Source organism: Podarcis bocagei (assembly GCF_964188305.1).
Source record: "Podarcis bocagei genome assembly, chromosome: 12".
NCBI classification, from domain to species: domain Eukaryota; kingdom Metazoa; phylum Chordata; class Lepidosauria; order Squamata; family Lacertidae; genus Podarcis; species Podarcis bocagei.
Window position 1 is genome coordinate 6,314,307 of NC_138137.1, and position 19,414 is coordinate 6,333,720.

Consider the following 19,414-nt stretch of genomic DNA (forward strand, 5'->3'; position numbering starts at 1 on the left):
GGGATTTTTTCATTAAAATATAAAGTGGTTGGTATACAATAAAATTATTATTATTATTATTATTATTATTATTATCTCCAGTCCACAGGATCACAATGGAATGCAACCTTTCTCAACCTCAGGTCCCCAGCTGTTGTTGGACTACAACTCCCATCATTCCTAGCTAGCAGGACCGGTGGTCAGAGATGATGGGATTTGTAGTCCATCAACAGCTGGGGACCTGAAGTTGAGAAAGGCTGATCTAATGGACACAACAGAAATGCAAAAAGGAATGAGGGAAGACTAAAACAAGCTATGGAAGAATTGCTGCTTATCTGCCAGAGTGCACTTATCCTGCCATTATGTTCTTCCTGGCTGATGGCAGAAGCCAAAGTGTGCTTTCCTTTAGCCCTATTTGGTTGCAGCCATTGCTGCATGTACTAAATCAATGTTTGAACTTCTGAGCCAAGATTCAAGTGCTTTTGTATTGTCTAGCTGAAATGCTCTACAGTAAGAACAAGAGCACCATTTTGATTATGTCACCATCCTCCCAGCCCCAATGTATTTTCTTCTTCATTCCCCTTTGTTTCAGTCTGCATCTATACCTATTATGTCACTGGAGAACAATGAGGAGTCTTGTCTTCTGTCGGTTTGCCTTCTCTTCTCTGTTCTTGTGCGGATAAATGAAACTGTGACCACCTGGTTTTTCCTTCGGATTCAGTCTTGATGAACCTCCTTTTTCTTTTTGTAGATTCCTTATCTTGTTTTTGAGCCCTGGCTACAGTAGTTAAATTGTTCTGTGCAAAAAGTTACGGTTTCTTGTGAATAAATCCTGTAATTGCATATGCTAGGGAAACTCTTTTTTTATATAATTTTTTTTATTGGTTTTACAACGTTTTTTAAACAATACAAACAAATAAAAAGACAAACAAATATGTATAATTTCATGACCTTTTTTCCATGACCCTCCTTTCTCGGACTTCCCCATACCTCCCCTTTCTTCATCCCAATTTACTAAATTATTTCAGCAACTTCTAAACCATTTTTGTCAAATACATATTCTCTTACTCTTTTCTTTGACTTAATCTTATGTCACTGTATCCCTTTTTCTCTCAACACTTCGACATTTTAGCATTCCTCAATTTTATAATAGTTCTTAAGATAGATTTTAAATTTCTTCCAGTCCTCTTCCGCCGTCTCTTTCCTCTGATCACGGATTCTGCCAGTCATTTCAGCCAATGTCATATAGTCCATCACTTTCATCTGCCACTCTTCCACGGTGGGTAGATCTTGCGTCTTCCAATACTTTGCTATAAGTATTCTTGCTGCTGTCGTAGCATACATAAAAAAGATTCTATCTTTCTTTAACACCGATTGGCCGACTATGCCCAAGAGAAAGGCCTCTGGTTTTTTTTGGAAAAGTACATTTAAGTACCTTTTTCATTTCATTATATATCATTTCCCAGAAAGCCTTAATCTTCGGGCACGTCCACCAAAGGTGAAAAAAAGTACCTTCGGTTTCTTTACACTTCCAACACTTATTGTCAGGCAAATGATAAATTTTTGCTAGCTTGACTGGGGTCATGTACCACCTGTAAATCATTTTCATAATATTTTCCTTTAAGGCATTACATGCCGTAAATTTTATACCGGTGTTCCACAACCATTCCCAGTCAGCAAACATGATGTTATGACCAATGTCCTGTGCCTATTTAATCATAGCCGATTTAACTGTTTCGTCTTGTGTATTCCATTTCAGCAGCAGATTATACATTCTTGACAAATTTTTAGTATTAGGTTCTAACAATTCAGTTTCTAATTTTGATTTCTCCACCTGGAAGACAATTTTCCTGTCTTGCTAGGGAAACTCTTGCCTTATAAAAGCAGGCTTCGTGTGAGGGCGGTTGCACAAATAAATAAAAAACTAGTATTTCTGTTGCTTCTATTCTTCACTTCGGTCAGCAAATATTCTAAGAGGTGCTCTGAGTTTATACCTGACCTGCCTTTTCAGTATATGCTAATAGAATGAGGGTCATTTCTGCATACAGGAAAAACTATATACTCTGTCATATATACAAAAGACACAGCAGCAAAATAAACTACAACTTGAATTTCAAGATAAATTAATGTAAGGAGGTTCACAAGGGTCATCTATGTGGGGTGCTGGAGGAGGAGGAGGAGAATGGACAATTTATTGATTGATACATTTAAATTTAGCATTTTGGTTGTTTGCTTTTTTGAACCTAACAATTGCAAACATGGTGAATCTTACATACCAAGATGCCGGGAATCTAACCTATCAATCCAAAGATGTTTTAAAGCTTTGAAAATGAAAAGTAAACTTGCTGATTAGAATATTTTTGAATACCGTGGTCAGTGTGAAGCAGATTTCTTTATACAGTCCACAACTTAACCAAACATTCTTGTTATCACTGGTATTTAGTAGTCACAGAAGAGCTCTGTGTATCCACTGAAATTAGCTGACACGCTGAGCACGGTTTCGTTCAGGTTAATGTAGAATATCCCTTTGGTTTAATTGTGCACTGTTTCCTTGCAGGCGCTTAAGTAATTGTTTGGGAATGGAGAAACAAAATTGGATTTTTAATTGGAGAGCAGATATTTCCGCTTAGGTTTTGTCTGGCCTGCTGCATTACAAAGCAGATACAAAGCATTCCAGTGGGATACATAAGAAGTACTTCATAAGCTCCTGTCTACCCGTGGCATCTTCAGACTTTTTCTTGTGATGGCTCTGGTTAGAGGTGAACCACAAACTCTGTGCCGTTGCAGGCTGACACCTGATACCCCTGTGGTGCTGGTGGTAGTAATAGTACTTAGCATTTTTGCAGCTCTTTTGAGCAGAGGTAGTCACCGTGCTGCCCTCCAGCTGATTGTTGGATGCTAGGTTCCATCAGCCCCAGCCAGCCTGGCCCAATGGTCAAGTGGTGATGGGGCTTGTATGCTTGTTTTCCCAAAATACCGTATTTTCCGCTCTATTGGACGCAGTTTTCCCCCTCCAAAAATTGAGGGGAAATGTGTGTGCATCCTGTGGAGCAAATGCAGGCTTGTGCCATAGCCGTGCGCAACCCCTCCGGCAGGGAGAGGCTGCACGGAGCTATGGATTCTTTAGCTCCACGCAGCCTCTCCCGGCAGGGAGAGATTGCGCGGGGCTAAAGAGGAAGCCAAAGCAGCGAGCGGGATTCATCCCGCTGGCTGCCTTGGCTTGTGCCATAGCCGCGCACAACCCCTCCAGCAGGGAGAGGTTGTGGGCAGCCTGTACACTGCTCTTTGGGGCTGGGGGGGGGATATTTTTTTTATTGATTTCCCCGTCTAAAAACTAGGTGCGCCCTATGGTCCAGTGCGCCCTATGGTGCGAAAAATACGGTACTTGCATACTGCAATTTTATAATAAAATGTCAAAGTGGTTTACAACAGTTTTACTTACACACACACACACACACACACACACACACACCAGACCACAAACTATTATCTGAAGAAGTGTGCATGCACACGAAAGCTCATACCAAGAACTAACTTAGTTGGTCTTTAAGGTGCTACTGGAAGGAATTTTTTTATTTTGACTATGGCAGACCAACACGGCTACCTATCTACTACTATTACAGAAAATGTTTATCATAATTATCTTCCTAAGCCTAGCAGCAATGGGGGGAAATCAGCAAACTTTTAAACGTTTAAGGAAGATGCCTACTAAATCCCTATTGGAAGAGCATTCCACAGGGCTCAGTGGCTCTAATGGCTTAGATTTGTGTTGATGTCAAATGAGCCTCACCAGCTCTGGGGACAACCAGCAATGCTCCTACAGATAATCTCAGTGATCAGACTAGGATATAAGGGTTCAGGCGGTCCCTAACTTCTACTTCAGCAACGTCGGGAGAACACCATATTGGTTACCCCTGCTTTAGTGTGTTCAAACCATATTACCCTGGCTGAATTCGCACGTAATGCTCCACCATGGTTTAGCATGATGAGAATGAGCTGCAGCGATCTTCGGACTTGCATGCCTCATGTACACCTTCTCCCCCCTCTTCCACCATTTCCATTTCAGACTAACCACACTTTCTTGTGACACCTGAACATAGACATACGACAGTTGGTCTTATCCATGCTTAGTGGAAACAAGGCAACTCCAAGCTATGGATTATGAAACTGGCTTGTTTTCATAGCCTAGGGCTGGATTGTAACACTAAAAAGTGGTTAAACTAAAACAGCAGTTGGACCTTCTCATCTCTTCATAGTTGTGCTGGAATGGGAGAATGTGCAAGCTTAAAATCATGGTTTAGTATTAATGTGCATGCTGGGCCAGAGGTAATTTGAGAGAAGCTGAGAGTGGATTATCTATGGTCACCTAATGGGGTTTGTGACAAAGGTGAAGCCTAAACCAAGTCCTTCCCCGTTCACATCTCGTTTCCTGTTAGCTGCTACTGTCCACCAACGCTCTGTTTAAAAAGGTCTCTTTTTCTTAAAGATAAATGATGTTTACAAGCGCTGGAGACTTTGGTCAAATCAAGGTTCAGGTTGATGAATGGGATGGAGCATAGGAATAAATAGTCACCTTCAGTGTTTGCTGCAGTTCATTTCAGCATTTCTTTTTTACTTACAGCATACTTCAGTCTGTCTTGGCTCCTATTAAGACACAATCCACAATAATTTCATAATACAAATATCACAAGTTGGTTCAGGTGAATTATAATAGTATTTATCAATTCATGTAGTGCAGTGAATTTATACACTGCTTTATAGTTAGTTGTTTGGGGTTGAATAGGAGGTCGTATGGTTTTTTCCTCTGAGGGCAGTCTTTCAACATTGTCTTTGGTTGAATTGCTATTGTAATTTTTATCTGCTTGGTATAATTGTTTATCTTTAAAAGAATCCAGAACGTAAGGAAAAAGTAAGTCCCATTCATTCCCTTCAGCTTTCACCCTCCTTTCCTTTCAATCTCCACGATTGTAAAGCTTAATAGGTTAAGCTACAAAATGACTGTTTCTTTGGGCTTGTTAGCATTGCCCAATTGGGAACACGTGTCAGGATGCAAGTCGAATATCCTAAGGTGCTTGTAGCAGATGTGCTGTTTGGTTACTTCTCAAAGGCATGGAGATGATATCTGACACCGCTTCTGTTTCCCCCAGGAACGAATTATTATGTAGTGTAGGTAGGTCAAAGGCTTTCCAAATTTAGTGACAGTGAGACTTTCTCTCCCTAGTCAATAAAACACAGGAGTGTCCCAAAGTATAGAATTCTGTGGTCCAGGATTGGCAGCTGAGTAGCTGTGAACCTCAGACGCAGTACATTTTTATTGTTACCCTTGTAAATGCAGAACAAAACTGCAAAAAATTGACTACACCAATGTTATGTTACTGGTTGTAATTTGCCTCGTGGCAGTTTTTACCACTGGCTATGAGAATAGTCTTTTGAATTCTGGTGCTGGAGGAGACTCTTGAGTCCCATTGACTGCAAGAAGATCAAACCTACCCATTCTTAAGGAAATCAGCCCTGAGTGTTCACTGGAAGGACAGATCTTGAAGCTGAGGCTCCAATACTTTGGCCACCTCATGAGAAGAGAAGACTCCCTGGAAAAGACCCTGATGTTGGGAAAGATTGAAGGCACAAGGAGAAGGGGGCAACAGAGGACGAGATGGTTGGACAGTGTTCTCGAAGCTACCAGCATGAGTTTGACCAAACTGCGGGAGGCAGTGGAAGACAGGAGTGCCTGGCGTGCTCTGGTCCATGGGGTCACAAAGAGTCGGACACGACTAAACAACAACAACAACAACAACATGAGAATAGTCCTTACATAGGCACTCAATACTAGATATATTCAAGCAAACAATTGGGCAATACTGTAATGCAAGAAAATCTTGCGCCATGGAGTGTTCCTGTTCAGGATTCCAGCCAGTCAAGGAGGCCCATTCCGCTCCTCTTCATATTCCCATGCCCCGGGTTTCTGTTGTTCTCTTCCCCTGCATTCTGTGACAACTCAGTCTTCATTAACCTGTTTTGGGTCACCCACCCTTTTTGGACAACCCCCCTCCCCCAAATCTGTACTTCTGCAAACTTTGGGGTTTCCTCAAACATTCTAATATCTCCCTCCTGTGGAAGATCTGAATTCTAGCAATTGTCTTGTCTGTTTCATGTAAAGCTCTTTGCTTCTCATAAAGTAGACAAAATGCTGTTACATTTCCAGGTCTGCCTGTTTAGGTGACCAGGGCAATTGCTAGTATACAAATGCTAGGATACCCAGTTGATAAAGAGTGGTTTACAATTCTTTTAAATAATAAATTAATAAGAAGTTGTGTAGCCTAGGACTCCTAGGGCCATGAATCAGGAAATCACAATTCATATTTTACAGCTTAAGCCTGTTTGGTGACCGTAGGCAAGCAATTATCCCATCCCAACCACAGGCTCCCATCTGCAATATTGCATTTAATATTACAGATCTATTTTGCAGGGTTGATGCAAGGATGCAAAATAATGTGAGATACAACATAATGAGATAACAGATGCAACATATTTTGAATGCTCTGTAATGAAGTATAAAATAATTGTGATTAGTACTAGTAACCAGGCGACTGCTAACTACAGATTTTTGTGACTAAATTTGGCTGAGTCAGAGGAGAGAATTGTCCCATGTCTTAAAAGGGGCCTGCATTTTGATGGAATTACCTTGTGTTTTGCAAAAAAAGAAAATCAGTCAATGCTTTCCCTCGTACTCTCGGTGTGAGATAACATTCTTGGCTGTTTTAAGAAGCAAAAGCTCTTCAATGTCCACATATTTTCATGTATATATATTGGCATTAGTGCTTTGTGTCTGAGGGGGAATGTAAAGCAGTGGTGTCAGATCTCTGTGGCTCGTTCCAGTGGTTTTAAGATTGCACATTGCAGTTATGGAAAGCAGAGCACTGGAGGAATAACATTGCAGTGCTGCAGATGTTTAATGATGGGTATCAACTGACCTACAAGCTCCTTGATTATATGACATCAGTTTGGTTTCACATTTCATAGTGCAATTTATTTAGGCTTTTACAGAAAACGAGGACCTCAGACTGCTCCTTGGTAGCTGGCAGTGGCCACAAAACTGGGAGATGCAATACATGAACTCATGTTACTGGGTAGAAATTAAGTTCCTCTTGTTTTGCTTCCTTTTCAGGAAGCAGAGGAATATCAGAACACCCTTTCCCCATGCCTTTTTTCTCTTAGGGGCGTGAACACTGATGTCTTTGGTAAAATCTATTTGTACAACGTATGAAACACCCTTGGTGCTAGTTTCGAAGCAGAATCAGTGCAAACCCAGAATCCATCAGGGTATAAACAGTATATACATATATATTCACACACATATATATGTATATATACGCATATATTCACAGTAGTCTCGTATCTTCCCAGCACATGGAGGGGAAAGTTCTTTCTTAAGTTTCCCTCTCTGCTCTGGTAAGCTTCCTGTACTGCCATTTTGTGCATGTGGCTCGTATACACAGAGAGCAGCTCTCATTTTGCTTTGGGGTAAAGAACATCCCATGGGCACTGTGAAAAGGTCCACTGGCAGCAAACAACAATTCCATGCCACAAATTGCAGCCTTTATGTGCAATTACATCTGCAGAGGAGAGGCTGTAGCCAAACTGGAGTCAAACTGCTTTTGAATATAAAGCATCAACCAGGAGCCCTGTTCCTGTCTAAGCCCATTGGAAGTTGCTGCATACTGAGTTCAACCACTGGTTCATCTAACTGGACTACTGACTACTCAACTACTGCAGGGGTGAGGAACTTCAGGCTCGGGAGGCTGGATGTGAGCATGTGGCCCTCCAAACCTCTCTTACCTGGCCCTTGAGAGTTTTTGCCTGGCTGGAACTCTTGCTTACCTGGAGGGAGGATAGAGAGAAGTGTATGAGTGTTTATGGAAAATAGGCAACTGTAGAAAGATAATACTGACGTTCACTGCATGACCCACTTTGCTTCTGGCCTTCCCAACGTTGGCATCTGGACCCTGGAAAATTGCATAGAAGGGAACACAGTTCTTGGGGCTTAAAAATGTTCCCAGCCCTACAAATGGCGAGGGGAAATAAAGAAAAAGCCTCAGACCAAGTTAAGTAGATTTTTTTTTTATTAAAATGGTATAGAACTCTGGCACAAATGGCGTATATAGTGAAAGGGTTTAGTCCCAAATGCTGGCATTGTGGTCAGGAAAAAGGACTATATTCACACATGTGGTGGGAATGTAATCTGGTTAAGGAATATTGGGAAAAGATTATAAAGGTAATTTCTGGATTATTTCAAATAAACATAGAAAGTAATAGGGATTTGTTATTTTCGGGAATACTGGGAAATAACAATGTAAAAAGTAATAAGCAAGAGTTGTACAAGATTATGTTTCTAGCTGGAATGGCAGTTATTGCTTTGGGATGGAAAGAAAAGGCCAAATGGAATATGGAAAAATTGAATGATTATGTGTTTGAGTACATACAATCAGAAATATTTGCACAGATAGTGGCAGAGGATAGATGGGAAAACAAATGCCAAAGAATGGATTTTGTTATGTAATCCCTTTTTCAGAAACCATATATATTAATGCTATGTAGGTATGCATTGTAGTATGAATGAATTGTGTTTTGTATTCTTTGTTTATAGAATATATATAATAATGTTATGTTACTAAGCAAGTTTAATAAAACAGTTAAAAAAAAAGGCCAAGTTCATGGCAGAATGGTGCAGCCTATAAGCAGAATAAAAACCGTCCTTGCAGCACAAATATACAGTCCCTGTCTGTCTTGAGCGCGGATTAATGGCATTGTAAAAACCTGTGTTCTTCTAGTGAAAATGCACACATATGAACAAGACAGAGAACAGGGGACGTTGTACAGCATATAAAATCTTTTGGCTAGTTTGATTCCTGATGTTGTGCTATTTTCCCTTGATTGTGTTGGATAATCTGGCCTTTTCTCTTTGGTGGGCTGCATAGTACGACTTTATTCTGTGCTGCACCACAGTTACTAAGAGGAGAAGGTTTCCTTTGTTGTATAAATGTTGTTTAACCTGCCGGAAGAAAAGCAGTACATTAACAGAAAAAGGTTTCCTACGCCCCGAAAATCAATCAGTTTTCTTCTTTATAAGATGGAGGACTTAAATTGCCTCTTGGCAGATATCCATGCTCCTCCCCATCTTCCGGTCCATTTGAGGCATGTGCAGATTAGAAACCCAAACAGTTGTTGGGAAGCCACTGTGGCAGAGTTGACTAAACAAGATTCACAGGGAGAGACTTGGATGTATGAGTTAGTCATGTCCATGGAGTCTTGAACCTTCAGTGTAGCTTGGAAACATTTTTGGGATGGGCTTGACTTTAAGTGCTCCTGTTAATCAAGGGGTTCTGCCCTAAATGTAGAGTCATAGGGAAGGTATCCCAATACACTTAGGTAAAACAAGTCTTTTATTGAGAGTATACTTTCTTGTAGCTACTGATTTAGATCCAAACTAAGTTGAAATTAGTCCATCGAAACAATTGATTACTCATTGATTTCTGTAGGAGCCAAGTGCAATCAGCTTACTTTGGATCCAACCCACTGCTGGTAACTTCACACAACAGCACTGTACACGTAAATTTTCATGTACAGTAGGAAGCACCTGACGATTGCTATAAATTCAGTTTTTTCTTTCATGATTTATACACCTCGAAGAGCCTCAATTATGGATGTCTGACATTTGGAATTTTCTTTTCCAGAACCGTAATGAAATTAAAAATGGAGCAATACTTCGATTAACTACATCACCAGTAAGTTACTGATACGTTCACATTCCTTTGATTTTCTTGTTTTCCCCAATACTATATGATTCCTTTGATTTGATTTTACATTATGTTCATAGAAAGGGGCCCTTACCTATAGGTTGGTGATCCTATACTTCCATTAATTCAGAAGAGGGAAATTACACATATTTTTTAAAGTATCTCACAGTATATTATTATTATTATTATTATTATTATTATTATTATTATTATTATTAAATTTTATGTGTAGAAAGTGGATTTTTTTATGTCAATCAGGCAATGTGGAGAGTTTCTGATTCTCAGTCAGCACTCTTGGAAGCAGTGCTTAGGGCATGATGACATTCTTCTTCATTCTCCTTCATTTATGTGCTCATCTCAGCAAGGCAGTGAGATTCATAGCATAGCCACCATGTCCCCTTGTTCATTGAAATATCACACCAGCATAAGATTCCCATTGCAGTCATATACATCAATCAGAACAAAGTCCTATTTAGTTCGGTGGGTCTCACTTCTAGGTAAGATTGCAGCCTCAAAATATGTTCATAAATGGGATTGACTGACATAATACTATTGAGCTTTTCCCTGCCTTCATTCTAATACGTCTTAAGACAACATCATTACAAAATTATCGCTTGCTTTTTAAACGGTTGGCAGAATTGCAGTTTTGCGAGTCTGCACCATTACACATGCAACTTGTTCATTTGGTTCATTTGCTCTATTTGTAAATTTCATGTAATTATTTATTATACTAGTGCCCCCCCCTTTCAGAAACCTGCAGGCAAACTCAGTTTCCTAGGTTACAGCAAGAACTGGCTGAATTTTCTCATTTTCTTTACTCTTTCTGTTCTTCCTCTGATTCATTCCTCTTTAATACCTCAAAAGCTATCTCCCTCCATCCCCCATATAAATCTATCAGATTTTATTTTAACAGGCTATTTCATATTTGTACATTTCAGCCCTATACCCCGGTGACGCCCCTGTACAGGCAGCTGCCTTTATTTGCCTGGGGCTTCCGTTTCTGACTCTCACACGTTTCTGCAGAACGTTCCTATGTGAACCCTATTATGCCACACCGATGTTCTGCTCTCATCTGGGTCCAAAAGTAGCCGTGTGTCTGTGATCGTGTGTCAATTGGACACGCCTAAAATGGTCACTGCCTCTAATCGCAAACTTGTTGTGAAGAGCTCCATTTGGAGCCTTTGTCCTTACTGGTTTCTTTGCCTCTTCCAAAGAGTTGACCTTGCATGGAAAAGTAGAAAGCGACGCTCCAAAACCTTGTATCTCTTCTAGCTCAACAGCATTGCTCACCCCAAATCAATTTATTTTACAACATTAAAATTATTAAAGCTGAAGGCCATGGCTTACAGCAAAAAGATTTCTGCTGTAAAAAAAAAAATCAATGGGAAAAAAATCAATGTAGCATTTTTTAAGAGAAGCCATTTCAGTGGGTTCTTCAGTTGCATGGTGAATATGGTATTACAGAAACCCCACAATATTTGGATTACATTTCCCCCACTCTCCTCCTACAAAGGGTGTTGAGAAAGGAAGCATCACAAACATTGCAACATGCCCATCCAGCATTAGACATGTGTATTGTTTCTGAATGCCATATATCATCTTGTTCCTCCTGACATGTATCATCCAGACTGTCTGACTTTTCTTTTCTCTCTCTCTTTTAAAAAAAAGAAATTTGCAGTTTTAAAACAGTTGCAAAACTATGAAGGGCATAGAGGATTGTCGATGGCTCACAGGTCCTAGCCACTGGCTGCTGATTACAGCTGGCTTTTTCCTGGCTGAACTTGAAAAACCTACAGTAAAAACCAAGTTTTTTCAAAACTTGCCCCATGGCAGACAAGATGTGCATGCAATTGAGGGCAGTGGCAGAGGGCTATCAAACCTCTTTTTTAAAAGAGACGTTTGATAGATGTTATGACGTTTAATCATCACATTTAACTCACAGAAAGAATCCCTCACATTGTTACTTGTCTTACGTACAAGTACCGGTGCAAATTACGTAGCTGGTTCTTTTTAGTTGTAGGATAACTCTGCACGCTAAAAGATGTCAAATCCACTTGTTTGGTGAATTGCCACATATTTTATGCTAACAAACCAACCATTTGGTATTTGGCTCTAACTGTACGAAAAGGAAGTTTAGAAATAAAAGCTGCAGCAGATGTTGACCCACTAAAAATACTATTTTAACCTACTTTATGACCTTGGACAAATCTGTTACTCTGTCCTTCAGTTAATTCCTTTTCAATAATTATTTGGAAACATTTACCACTGAGGTTTCAGTGGCTATATTTGTTCAGTGCTTTGGACATGCAAAACCTAATTGCAGAGGTTTATTATATAAGCCCTAACCAATTTTGCTAATGCCTGAGCAGAAAGGCCAAAAACTTAAGTACATTTCAACACATAATGTACTTACTTGTTTCCAGTAATCCAGTGCTTTAAGAAAGTTTAAGCTTCTCAGCGAGTGAAATGGAGTTGTTTTGGACAAAATGACAGCGTGAAGCAGATTACTTTTCATTGGTTCGTTAAGTGTAAAGTGTGATGAATTAGGCTGTTCATTGTTGCTTGCCTTTTTGGCTACAGGAGATCAGCCATGCGGCGGCAGCCCATATAAATAGCAAGGATGTGACTAATTTATCTGCATAACATGACAGGAGATAACACTGTTGTATTTCATTAGCTTCTGTCACAAGACCATGTTGGAGGCATGCTGTAGCGGTGTTAAAGCAATACCATTTTCCCTTTTAAATGGATATGTTAACTCTCTCCCCAATTTTTTGTCAGTTTTTGTTTAAATGATATATTAGGGCAAGGGCCCCCAACATTTTGGAGCCTACAGGCACATTTGGGAACTAGCGAAACACTACAACAAACCACATAGAGCAGCCTTAGTTGGTGGCTTCTCCCAGATTTTGGAACTCCTTCCCTTGTCCTTCCACCGGCAGGAGAAGACCACCTTATTCCGACAGGTTTTTGGGAAGCTGGCTGCTTTTTAACAAAAGGGCTAGTGCCATGTTGTTTTTATTGTAATTATTGGCATGGTTTTAATAGATTTTATATTTGTAGTTTTAATTTTATCAGTGTTTAGGTTTTTTTGATAGTTTGTTTTTCTCCGTTTTTAGCTGTTCTTATTTTATCTGTAAGCCACCTTGAGTCCCGTCAGAGAAGAAGGTGGGGTGTAAACAAACAAACAAACAAACATTAAATGAATTAAAAGTCCAAACCTCCTAACTAGCAAATCAATACGCCACACAATTCCATTTGAATTCTACCTCAGTTCGTTTATTTTGTTTCTTGAACTTTTTGTGAGTCATCTGATGCTACATCATGAAGTAGCTGTCACTGGCCGCACTGAGATGTAACAATAAACCATGGTTAAACAAGACATGAATTAGCATACTCTCATTGCAGGCTCATACCTTCATCCAGTGTGGCTGAGAGGATGTGTTTAGAAACTTCTGCTACCCGCAAGGGTGGGTGGAGTTTGGGAATCCAAAGGGTATATAAATATAGTTTGTTTTATTTTTATTTTGTTTTGCTACTGACATGGAAATGGGGAAAGACGTGGAAGGGAAACTTTTGGTCGATCTTAGGAAAATGATGGGTAAAATTGAATAAGTTGAAATTGTTTTATTTTTAAAATGGTCTAAATTAAATGAAAATAAAGTGAGTAAATATAAATTGAGGAATTGGAGGAAAGAAGGAAAGTTAAATAATAATAAAATTAAATTAAGTTAAAATGGAGAAGTAGATCAAGGATTTGCTGAACCAATAATTCAAATTGGAATACAAGAAGGGGAGGTGTGAGGAGGTCTGAGAAACAGGGTAAAAGAGAATAAGTATATGAACAATCAGGTGTTTTTAATTGTTCTTTTTTATGTTTTCGATTTTTGTATTTTTCTTGTTTTTTCTGTTTATTTTTGTGTTTGTTGTTATATGTTTTGTTCTTTATGAAAACGCTAATAAATATTCATTAAAAAAAATAGAACAAAAGATGAAAAAATGATGCAAATTGCAAAAAAATAAGAAAAAGAAAAGAAACTTCTGCTACCTGCATGGGCGAGGTGGTGCAGAGATCTTACCAGAGATTCTTTTAACCAGTGATGTCAGGGAATGACTTTCGGCATGTGTAGCATTTGTTCTAGCATTGAGCAGTTCTCAGTAGGAATAACCTAGGAATAACCTAGCTTCAGTTGCCTATGCTCTGGTGACTTCTAGATTAGATTACTGCAGTGCATTGCATGTGGGGCTGCCCCGGAAGACAGTTCAGAAACTGCAGCTAGTGTAAAAATCAGTGGGCAGATTTCTAATTTGGATCAGATGTTCTGAGCATATTGCACCAATTCCTGCACTGCTGCTGCTCAGTTTTCCTGGCTCAGTTCAAAGTGCTGATTTTGACCTATAAAGCCTTATGCTCCTTGCGACGCAAGTATGTCGAGCACCACCACTCCCTTTGTGAACCCAGCTGAATTCTGAGGTTTTCATCAAGCCCATATCCATGAGCTGCATCTGAGGAAGGCGAGGAGAGCAGCTACATGAGAAGGGGCCTTTTTAGTGGTGGCTTCCAGTCTGTGGAACCTGTTAGTGCAGCCTTCCCACTTGTCTTCCCTACTGTATTCCGGGGTGAGCATTTTAGGAACATTTTTAAATTGCGCTTCCTTTTTAATTCGGCTTTTGATTGATTTTATCTGTGTGCATTTTCATTTACGACACCGCTTACTGTTTAAAACAACTTGACAATTCAACAAGGGATAATAATTTATGTGAGCAGTGTTGCAGGAGGCCATTCACAGTTTCAAACCGGAATGGGGTCCCTCGGCTCACTCTGCCTCCCAGCGCTATGTCGCTGCTCTTACTCTGGCCTTCACACAGTTGTCTTGAAGGGAACCAGGATGCATGAATAAACTGCACGTGCTCAGGGGTCTCACCTAACTGGGACACCCAGTTGTTTGGTGCTCCTAAATAGGAGCATCGGCTTGCGGGTAGCTGTTCTTTTGCAGACAGCTGTGTGCAACAGCAGGCTGAGTTTGCACTATGATGTGGAATCGGGGTGGATGGCCTGAGAAGCAGTGCCCTGTCCCATCTTGAAACTGCGTGCCCTGTGTGAGAGTAATGGGCAAGCAGAACTGTATCCTGTACGTAATTGACTTCTCCGTCTAAATATGCTAAGATGTATGCTGCTTTGGCCCTGAAAGCTCGCTCACTGTCCTGTTTAAGCTAACAAACTTGTCCATCTGCCTTGCTCTCCTAAGGTGTTGCAGCAGAAAGGGCAGCAAAATCCAGCCAAATCAGAGAAACATTTAAGGCATCATAGAGGCATTTTGAAGGGAAGCGGGTGGCGCTGTGGGATAAACCACAGAGCCTAGGGCTTGCTGATCAGTAGGTCAGCAGTTCAAATCCCCATGACAGGGTGAGCTCCCATCGCTCGGTCCCTGCTCCTGCCAACCTAGCAGTTCGAAAGCACATCAAAGTGCAAGTAGATAAATGGGTACCGCTCCGGCGGGAAGGTAAACGGCATTTCCGTGTGCTGCTCTGGTTTGCCAGAAGCGGCTTAGTCATGCTGGCCACATGACCCGGAAGCTGTACGCCGGCTCCCTCGGCCCATAGAGCAAGATGAGTGCCGCAACCCCAGAGTCGTCCATGACTAGACCTAATGGTCAGGGGTCCCTTTACCTTTAGAGGCCTTTTGAGAAGGGATGTTTTACCCGTTTCCTCCTCCCTGTCTGACCAGGATAGTAGAATTCATTCCAAACATCAGCCCCCCTTTGCACTTATCTCACAACAAAGAAGTGTTTCAATAAGATGAATATTTTCTTGTAGGTTTTTTTTTTTAAAGTAGGGCTGGCTTTTTGCTAACCAGAATTATCATGGCCTAATGAGCTGTACTCCCCGCTGTCCTGGCATTTATCGACCAGAAATTGCAGAGAGTTCTTTGGAAACTGCTCATAGCACATGTCCTGTAGGTGTCATTTCTAATGACACAATGAGGGAGGGAGAATTGGGGCAGAGGCACTGTATTCCATATGAGCGCATATAAAGCACTATGGCAACAGGAGCCAAGACCAGTGAAGGCGCCACACTGAGAGAAGCCTTTCCCCCCATCCATCAGTCGTGATAGCAGGCAGTGTCACCTCGGCTAGTTGCCATGTGAGACAACTAACAGTATTTTTGTGAAAAGAAACTATTTGTTTAATCTGTGATCACGATAAATATGCTCTGTCTTTATTGAAGCTTGCTAAACTAAAGTTAGGGGTGAATGTGATCCCACTGCCTGCAGATGTCTGTGGAGTGTTTCAGATTTCAAAACAGTGTTTGTTTGTTGTTTTTTACATGTATATCCCATGCTTCTATAAAAGTATTCAAGGTGGCGTACAGTAAACAAATTTAAACAAGAAACAGTAATAAAAGCCCAGTGCAAATGCAACCATCTTAAAATACTACGATTAAAAAAGAGGGGCAGTTCCAGCATAAAACCGTTTAAAGACCATAGTCTACAAAAAGTGGCTGAAATAATGCACTCTCTGCCAACCATATAAAGCCCAGCAGTGAAGGAGGAAGGTGGACTTTCCTTTGAAGGTGTTCTAGATCAGAGGTTGCCACAAATGAAAAGCCCTGTTTCTGGAAGCTACATGCCATATTTCTGGTGGTGTGGGGAGCCGAATCAGGACTGCACATGATGATGAGTGAAACTGCTCCAGGAAGGCTTATATAGAGGAAGGTGATTCTTAAGGTATTTTGGCCCCAGGTATCTTTATGGCTTTAAAGATCAAAAGCAGCACCTTGAATTGGTACCAGAAATGATTTGGCAAGTAGTGCAGCTGGTACAAGATCTTTCAAATTTGATCCAGTCGGTGGAACTCTGGCCAGAAGTCTTGCAGCTGCATCAGAAAGTTGGAGCTTCCAAACTCTTCTCAAGGGCAGCCCAGGCACATGGAGCTCATTAGAGTATTCTAATCTGTAGGAGACTGAAGCATGAAATAACTGATGAAAAGTCTGCCATCTTCCTTCCAAATAGTACACAGAAAGTGATGGTAGGAACTTCAGCATCCTGAAGCGTTTCCAAATCAAGGAATACTCTGGGAATCATAGTAGCACGATACGAAAGTATAAGTTACTACAGTGGTGCCCCGCAAGACGAATGCCTCGCAAGACGGAAAACCCGCTAGACGAAAGGGTTTTCCGTTTTGGAGGTGCTTCGCAAAACGAATCTCCTATGGGCTTGCTTCGCAAGACGACAATGTCTTGCGAGTTCCTGCTGGTTTTTTTCCTTCCCCCCCTTTTTCTAAGCCGCTAAGCCGCTTATCAGCTGATCCGATCAGCAGATAAGCCGCTAAAAGCCGCCAATAGCGCTAATCCGTCAATGGGCTTGCTTCGCAAGACGAAAAAACCACTAGACGAAGAGAATCACAGAACGGATTCTTTTCGTCTTGCGAGGCACCACTGTATTCATTTGGTGCTTTTTACTAAGTGCTCAATGTGCTTTGCACACTGTGCTGGTCCCGGGGGTAAGGTACCGTGAGTGTAGCAGAGTCCACACGAAGCGGGGCAAGGTCCGATGCAGAGAGACGGGCGGGGAACAGGAACGCTGGAACAGAAGGCTGAGCAGGTAACAGGAACACCGGATGGTCGGGAACAGGAGGCCGAGCAGGGAACAGGAGTACTGGATAGTCAGGAACAGGAAGCCGATCAGGGAACAGGAGTACCGGTTAGTCAGGAACAGGAGGCCGAGCAGGGATCAGGATCACAGGAAGGTCCGAAGCCAACAACGACGTTGCTCCCGCAACCTGGGGCCGGGATGAGTGGGCTTTTATCCTCTTCTAAGGTCAGGGGCGGTCCCGACCCCCAGGAGCCCCGCCTACTCTGGCCTTAAGGCGAGCACTCCTCCTGGGGGCAACTAGTTCCCTTCGCCTCTCTGCCCTAAGCCTCTGCAGATCAGGAGAGGCCGAAGGGTTACTGGGCCCTGGAGGAGGCTCACCTGTGGCCACTGAGTCATCAGGCCCCTCTGGGGCCAGGAGGACTTCACCTGGGGCCAGCTCCTGCTGCACTGCCACAGGTGCAGGCTCTTCAGCCTCTAGGCCTTGCCCCAGTTCAGCCGGCCCTGGAGGCGGGGACTCCTGTGCAGGCTGGGATTCCTCTGTTTCATCCTCCGAATCGGAATCCCAGGCCATCACACACACATTGTCTCAGCATCCCTTACAACTGCTTTGTAAGGTAGGCGATGGCTGGATCTGAGATCCAGTGCAGGCTCCTTCTGGCGGGGGGAGGAGGGAGACCCAATTATTGCAGATAGCTCCCTTCCCCCTGCACTCCCCTTGACAGTCCCAGGGGGCACAAAGGTTTGCGGGGGGGGGGGGGGGAGAATTGGCAAAAGGTACTTTCCCCATGAGCAGGACTCTGTTCAGTGAACATCCCCGCAGTGGAAGCTTAGTTAGAATCCAAGCCATTCATTCCACAGTATTAGCTTTAAGGTAGTTAATGAGGCAAAAGATGAAGCATTTTTATCAAGAAGTGACCATGCAAGAAAACAGGGCTGTTGTTTCTAATGCGTAGTGGCATTTAAATTAATGTTATTATTAACTGCTGTAAAAAAAGGCTTCTGTGCCCACATAGAATTTTTCCCCCCTAAAGCAGAACTTTGTTCTTGGATAAATAGGAAATAGATTGTTACCTTCCCTCTCTCATTCTCCACTGCGTGGACTTAGGCAGCTCACTAGTTTATAACAAAAAGGCTTAAAAGGAGATGCCACTGCGAAGTTGCTGAGCTGGAATTCATTTGCAGATCCGACACTATCTGACTTCTGCTCAGCACAGGTTGGGAGGAAGAGCTTAGCTAGAAAATAATTTTCTATTGTTAAGTTTTTGTGCGCATTGCTCTTTTTGCTTTGCCAGTTCATAGCGATCACACCCACTCCGATTGAATTGTACATCCTTTTCAGTGGACCTTGTTTACGTTGAACTCAGCAGAGTAACGTGCCACACCTCTCCCTTGCATTGATGGACCTTCTGGTCTCAGTTTGTCATAACATCCCCAGCTCTCCTGCCTGTACCTTTGTGTACTTCTCTCTCTATATAATAAAACGTAAGAATGTCACCACATGGTCCTCATTGGAGGATATGTGGTGCCTCATCCTTTATTTGCATGAAGCCAGGGCAGGGTAGGGAAGGAAGAGTGAATGAGGCTGCAGACAAGGGAGTGAAAGCAAGAGGGGAAAGTTTAAAACAAGGGCAGAAGTTTGAGTGAAGCAGGGATGGACAGATACTTAGAGGGGGAAAGTGGTCATTTTAAACAACAGCAGAGATTTGAATAAAGCAAGAATCTGGGTACACTGCGGGGGAAAGTGATGATTTTAAACAATGGTAATGACTTTAGAAGAGTAAGTAGGGAGTGACACTGAGTGGGGGAGAGTGGCAATTTTTAATAAGGTTTGAATACAGAGGGAAGGGAGTTTGGAAAGCCTACGTTGTGTTCACTTTTTGGTGTTAGCTTTTGTGTGTACACATCTCTCTTATTTCTCCTTTGTTAAAACTATTTTTTAAAAGAAAAACCATCAGCGTTTCTTGACCCCTACATTACTCTGCTGTTGTTTAAAATAGCCCCTTCTTTTTCCTTCCGGCGTTCCTCCCTTCTCGCTGTACTCAAACCT

General features: G+C 41.8%; 1 protein-coding gene across 3 annotated transcripts in view; it reads left to right on the plus strand.

The window, feature by feature from the left end:
• Positions 1–19,414, plus strand: part of ELMO1 (engulfment and cell motility 1) — a 330,457-nt gene that overhangs the window by 97,116 nt on the left and 213,927 nt on the right. For all 3 annotated transcript variants that reach the window (XM_081165141.1, XM_081165139.1, XM_081165140.1), the window contains exon 5: positions 9,711–9,761. In XM_081165141.1, coding sequence (XP_081021267.1) covers positions 9,711–9,761 — 51 coding nt within the window. The remainder of the gene's footprint in view (positions 1–9,710; positions 9,762–19,414) is intronic.